The 6,906-nt window shown below is 36.3% G+C and overlaps 1 protein-coding gene across 2 annotated transcripts in view; it reads right to left on the bottom strand.

Annotated features, from left to right (window-relative positions):
* Positions 1-569: 569 nt before the first annotated feature.
* The window catches only part of LOC112501824 (U4/U6.U5 tri-snRNP-associated protein 2-like), a 9,208-nt gene continuing 2,871 nt past the window's right edge, over positions 570-6,906 (bottom strand). The window contains exons 2-10 of one of the 2 annotated variants that reach the window (XM_025105557.1): positions 4,787-4,862; positions 4,618-4,726; positions 4,166-4,250; positions 3,835-4,020; positions 3,589-3,756; positions 3,297-3,491; positions 1,836-2,007; positions 1,059-1,230; positions 570-972 (exon numbers count right to left, since the gene is read on the bottom strand). In XM_025105557.1, the coding sequence (XP_024961325.1) occupies positions 843-972; positions 1,059-1,230; positions 1,836-2,007; positions 3,297-3,491; positions 3,589-3,756; positions 3,835-4,020; positions 4,166-4,250; positions 4,618-4,726; positions 4,787-4,862 (1,293 nt within the window). In that variant the 3' untranslated portion in view covers positions 570-842. Of the gene's footprint in view, positions 973-1,058; positions 1,231-1,835; positions 2,008-3,296; positions 3,492-3,588; positions 3,757-3,834; positions 4,021-4,165; positions 4,251-4,617; positions 4,863-6,906 lie in introns of both variants that reach the window. The other variant, XM_025105556.1, reaches the window with a different exon arrangement.

Genomic DNA, 6,906 nt, shown 5'->3' with positions numbered 1-6,906 from the left:
ATATATATATATATATATATATATATATATATATATATATATATATATATATATATATATATATATATATATGGACACTAGGCCATGTCATATGACAAACTTAACATGAAATGAGACACGAAAACGTGACAAGCCTTTTAGAACCCTGATTATACCTATGCTAATAAAAAAAACATTTGGGTATGGAGGAGATATTATACAAGCAGCTTGCGAATTTTAAGAATCCCGGCCAATGGAAACATCTTTATACCACCTTTTCTTTTGGTTCACCTATGTCCTGGTATCTACGAAAAGTTGTTGATAATGCAAACAGAAGCTAAAAAAAAAGCTGATTTGGCCAGTCTGTAAAGACTTCAAAAGAATACAACACAAATGTACAAATCAATCATTACATTTTCGTGTTCATCGGTTGAAATCCAAATATCCAATCCAGTGGATGATTGGATTGGAAGGAATCGGTTCAGTTTGCATCAATAAAAAACATGGTCAAATTTTAAATCAGTTCAGTTTTATTACATTCTAGACTGTCATTCAAGTACCAACCAACCTCATTTGAATATGGAACCTCTGAACCCAATTACAATAAGCATAAACCAAACTAAAAGCAATCAAACAATTTGAAATGTGTGAATAAGATAACTCTAACCAAATTCAACCCTTTTTGAGTACCTAAAGGTAGGTTTTAGTCATGTTGCGAATTTGTTAATTTTACTCGGATTATCATACATTTTTGGATACGAAATCTTAGCCTACAAAAATCATCACATATAATCCGACATCATAGAAGGCTTACCTAATAAAGTCGAGTGAAACCAAATATCGGAAGTAAGTACCAAAAGACATCACTCCAACTGCATCGGCTGTGGCTGTGGCTGTGCCGGCTGCTGCTGCTCGTATATTTGCATGTAAGCCTCGGAAAGTGCAACCATTTGCGGAAGAGTTTCTGCAACATGGAGATCCTGCATCTCATACCTGACAAAAGAACAATAATCACAACCTCGGATTATATTGGAAAATAAAATAAAATTTATATCCATAGATGTCGTTCATGTGTGTACCAGAGCTCTTCTGATTTCCGCTGAACGAACACCCTATATGATCCTTCACCTGGTTTACCATCGTGAACAATGTTAGCAATCAAATCATACTTGGAACGCAGTTTTTCTTCCTCTTTTGGCATAGGTAATGGTATGTAATCCTTCAGCTCCAGATTCTTCACAGGGAAATTAACTGAAAAATAACGACAAAGAAATACAAATGAATGGTGTAGTCAGTAGTATTACTTTCAAATTAAAAAAAAAACAGTAATAAATAAGCGTATAGTCAGTTAAAAAAAAAGCAACCACAGTTTGATTGAAAATTCTCAAGCCTAAAGATGAATGATAACAGAATTCCTTGTTAGGATATTAAACTTAATTTTTCTTCCGGAAAAACCTAGACCCTAATCAACGATAAATACCAAGATTTCTAAACATACCATTAATCAAACAGCATACTAGAAGATATCCTAATAATAAAAGATATGTAATTAATATAATCATAAAAGATAACTAATTATATGAACTAGGCCCTATAAAGTCTCAGAAATCACCTCACCCCCCTTGAGAGCAGTGCAAGTGCAGTCTACCAAAACGCCCAGGCGAAAATCAACCACATTGATGCAAATTTGACCATGTTATCTACTCCTCTACTAAATGCATAGAACAACTTAAAAAGATGATTTCTTTAAAAACAAATATTTGTCTATAGAAAGAAGTATAGAGGATATACTAAATGGTGAATTTATGTCTTTAGATGAGTCATAACATGAGATAAACAACATCACTAGGACTCACCAAGGGTTGGGTTTTTCTCCACAAAGAAATTATTCTTAGTGAACCGACGCATATGGAGAATAAGATACTGTGGAAGTCTTGTAACGCGATATCTCATCCTGGCTATACGAGGACGCACAACTTCAGTAATGGACTCGCCATCGAACTTCTTCAGTATGTTGAAAAGCGGAACCTACAAGCATTATTTAAGTCAACGTCAACAAGATGCGGAATCAAAATAACCACTCCAGAACAATTTAAATGCTGCAAGAACCATAAGAATGACTTAAAACCTATAGGTCACATTATTCAAGACCAGTAATCATAATTTTTGTACAAAATATTTCCCTTGCATTTAACAAAGAGGTTGTTTTCTTGACTCAATAGCTTGGCATTATGGACACAAAGAAGTTACTCATGCCCAAAAGAAAATTCAGGCTCTAGTTCTCAAAATCATTTGAAGACCTTAGAGAAACACACAAGAAACACCCAGATAGATATTAGATACAAATGCATTATACACACAAACACACACAGAAAGAGATAGGGGTTGAGAGGGAACAGGCTTATGTAATTATATACTAAAGTTCCGTATAAGTGGACCGGGGACATTAATAGATTTCAAAGAACCAAAGGTCAAAAGCAAATCAAGCAAGTGGCATGAAACTTCGCTAATCTTACAGATACAGGTAAATATCTAAACATAGACATAATCATCTAACATCAGTGTATTAACAAACAACATCAACTAATGTAAATACATTTCAACACCCCACGGACTCGCTCAACAGACAAATGCCGAGCATTAACACTTTTAGATTTAAAATATAACCAACTATTGCACACATGGCATCCTAAGCTTCACTCCAGATCCTTGGGTTGGGACTTCTTTTTGTCTAATAATATTCCTAAACCATAACAAGCAGCTATGGTCCTATGAATATGCCATATTAAGGCTACATCAAACTAAGGCATCATTGATAAATGTATAACAAGTAAACCCATACATTGGAGGTGCCAAAGGAGATCCAGATGGTGTGTTTAACAGCACATATGTTTGAAAGAAGTCACTAGCGACAACCACTGTAGATGTGTAGCTCTCTCAACTAGTCTTCAAGTCATTAAAGCTCTAACTAGGATATCTGAAGAAAGAAGTCAACTAGAAGACGAAAGCCACCTAATCAAAATGACAGTTCATACCAAACAAGTCTACATAGGATTTGAACATGTATAAAAGGATAACTATCTATGTGCTCAGCATATTTGAACATTACCCTAGAAACCGATCTTAATAAATGACTTGCAGCTCACTCAACAGTCTTGATGTATAAATTGGTCAAGTTATCAAATCCCTAAGTTGCACAGGCAATAAATATAACTATTGAAACCCTGATTTAAGAGGACCATCCAATAGGGCAATAGCATTCTTGAGCATCCACCATACTGCAAACAAAATCTTGACAAGAAGTTCAAATCACAAACCTGAGGAATTATATTTTTCTCCATCACATCTTTGAAAAGTGGTGGTGGTGGCAAATCCAGTCCAAGCATCAAGAATGGCATTCTACTGGTATCAGCCACAATATTATTAGCTGTACTCCCGCCATCTGCATTCCTGCCATTACTTTGAGCATCTGCATTTTTTACATGAATCTCTTTCACAACCTCCAATTCTCCCTAGGAAGAATAGATAGCCATTCAAATTAGAAATGAAAAAAATAATAAATGAAGTTAAAAAAGGCTGCCATAGAAAAAAGACTAGCGTAGGCGATACCTGAAAACACTGATGGATAATGCTACTCTTTGTCTTGGGATTTTTAAGGTCTTTATGCAGGGTATTGAGAAGCCATGACATAAATTCAACAGGATCAGACTGCGCCCCTATACGAAATCTCTTTTTACTAGCTTTCATGACCGCTTGCAAAAATTCATGAGGACTCACCTACAGCTCAATAAAGTATTATCAGATATGCAAAGGACTTAGATCTACATATAAACCTAGTGTTTGTTATTATCAAACCTGTCCTTTGAAGTTCCGTGCATGCCATATCTTCCTAGTGAGCTCACCAAAGCGGTGAACAAGTACTGATTTACTATGCATGTAATTTTCAGGGATGAGAAAGAAGTTTCTCAAGGGAGTCACTCGCATTAAAGATTGAATGGTGACATTGACAAAGTCAGTCTCCTTGATGTTATTAAGCCCCACCTAGAGAATCACCAAAAGAATATTTTCAATTAGCAGAGAGAAAAAAAGGAACAATTTCTGCTACCCAACAAATTGATTTGAGCAAAGTAAAGGCAGCAAACAACAAAAGATAAATGCGATATAAACAAAAGTGATGATGAGTTACCATTCCAGGAAGATAATCAGAACCATCAAGCGCCCTTGACCATTGTCTATTTCTATCCAGTTGCAAAACTTGGTCTCTGCTAAACCTATGAGGTGACACCAGAATTGTTTAAACACCATAACTATGATAATATAGAAATCAAATACCAAATACAATAAGAGATGATTTTTTTTTTAAAAACATACTATCACCAGTTGGTATCACGCATTTATAGATACACTACAAAATAGAGACTATAAACAGTAAATTTCACAAGCTTCATCCCAAAATGCAAATCATTCAATAATCACGAATTACACCCACCAAGCAGAGCAAAAAAAAAGTGGAAAACACACTTGATCGCAAATACATGAATAAACACAAAGCTTGAAAGTTGATCACATTATGTCCAGATATGAATGCAGAAGAGAAGACATGATGTTGAGCAGCGTTTAATAGATATAGCAACGAACCTTGGGTTCAGAACATGTCGAATATCATCTAGTGAAGGATCATTAATTTCATAACCATCAGGCAGGCAATAAACTTTCTCTGTCCGAAGATTGATGTAGACATGATGTCCTGCTTCAAGGCTATGAGTATATGCATGTGACTTCTGACCTCTTCCTTGGAAATACTTACCACAGACCAAACACGCATACACATTCAAATTTGATAGCGAGACCGAACAGAACTTTTCAAAGTCGAAATCCAGAACCTGCAAAAGATAAATGACCAATTAAATTGTCCACTCAAAATACTGAACACCACAATAATGCTGATACACAAATATCACAGAGCTAATGTAAGCAATAAGAAACCAGCTAGTGATCCCTGTAAAGCAACCAGCACCGTTGTTCGACTTTTTACTATTTGGCAGTACCTATAGAAATATTCTAGTCGAACATTTCACAGTTTTCCTTTAAGATCAAATTTCAACTTGGTTAAAATCACATAACATAGTTCTACCGAGGTAAGATATAGAGTGAGAACCAGCGACACTCCAGTCCCGTATCCTAGAAATATTTATTCCGCTCCTCTCATTTCATCTCACTATACGTCTTCTATACCTCTACGGCTCTACAAACACCATTGACAGTGTTCAATTAATGTTCTCTAACTTTGTATTAACAGTACTTGATGTGAACTTTTTTTCCCGTGAAGAGTTCAATTGTCTCAGGCGTGTTAGAATGGATACACATCACTTTAACTCATATTTAGAAAGGGTACACCGTACACATCACTGCTACATTCTGACCAGAAGGAAAGGACCAAAAACAAAGATTTATATCCTAAACCCGCAGAAAGGTAATGAGCATAAGTGCGACAGGGTTGCCCATTTTACGTGATTGCTACCTGTGAAAGGAAACATGTGGCCATAAAGTGTGTACAAAACAGCAACAAACTTCAAAAGCATTCAGTAAGACTTTCCGGATTTTGTATTTACACTATACTCGCCATGTTCTTGCCATACGCTACTACATCAGAAAGTTGAACTTTAAGCTCGTGGTTATTTATTTTCCTATTTGAGTATAAGTTTCTGGTGCATAATTTCCAATTATACTATAATAAGTATGCTTCTATGATAATGGGACAATCGACATGATTTGAAAGTGTATATATATATATACACTGAAAGAAATAATCAGCAACTAAACCATGCCGTGGACCAACATGTGCTACTAATTCCACTTCACATGAACCTGAATGTTTGACTATCAGAGAAATTGAAGATAAGGCAAACTAAAAAGTTTCTTTCACTCTTCACTGCCTGCGGTCCACAAGGTCAGGCCTTCAGACTCAAGTGCTTGTTCTTTTTCTACTCATTGTCTTCCTTTTCTTACGAATAGCACTTATGGCCTGAGTTGTCTTGTTCAAAACTCATGACAGCCTGGAAGAGTATGCCACAGGCAGTCCCAAAACAATTTTTTCCCTCACCTTATCCTGGAGGCACACTCCCTGTTGAGTTGTTTTCTTCTCTAAGGGCTGGCATTAGATGTGCTTTTCCAGAAAAGGCAACAATCTTTTGAACTCAATCTTCTTGGAACTGGCTTTTGAGGTAGCCATCAATCTAGATTGTATCTTCCCTCAGGAAAAACAGGACAAAAAACCATATTACCAGCCAACCATTTCCTGTGGACAGTCTCATGCCATTGGCCACCACTGGTCCTTTCCAAGAAGCTGCACAAGAAATTCTGGATTTTCGATCACATATAATGGATTCTTTGTCTCCCTTATGTTACTCTATCAAAGAGGTCTTCCACACCCCCTCCCCCCTCCCCAAAGAAAACCCTCAATTCACTACCATCTGTCCCTTCCCCATCAACTTTTCTGGCTCTATCTTCTAAATTCCAGCACTCATATCTGATCATCAACTTATCTGGTGCCAATAAACATAGATACTGCTGGACCTTAAACTCTTAATTCCAGCAAAGATCAACGATGCAACATCCATAAACATCAAATCTACCATTTTAAGTTTCAAATCCAGTAAACATACATGCACTCATAGACTTTCACCTCCAACGCCAACATCGTTGGATACTTGGATATCAGTTTTAGAATTAAGCTGCAGCGGTGAGACAGAAAAAAGAGCTTTTTGCAACCGTATTTCCAGTTTCAATCAAACACGTAGGTAGATCATGCTTTTGTGTGTTTGCAGCTACCGAGGCTTTGTTAGTTACTTGTTTGTTTGAACTCTCCCTTTTATGTGTGTTAGAGGTTCAGACTTAAGAGTTTGTATACTTTTTTTTTTTTTTTTT

This window comes from Cynara cardunculus, unplaced genomic scaffold, assembly GCF_001531365.2.
Source record: "Cynara cardunculus var. scolymus isolate 2C unplaced genomic scaffold, CcrdV1 Un_Scaffold_609, whole genome shotgun sequence".
NCBI lineage: Eukaryota > Viridiplantae > Streptophyta > Magnoliopsida > Asterales > Asteraceae > Cynara > Cynara cardunculus.
This window is presented reverse-complemented; position numbering and strand designations above follow the sequence as displayed.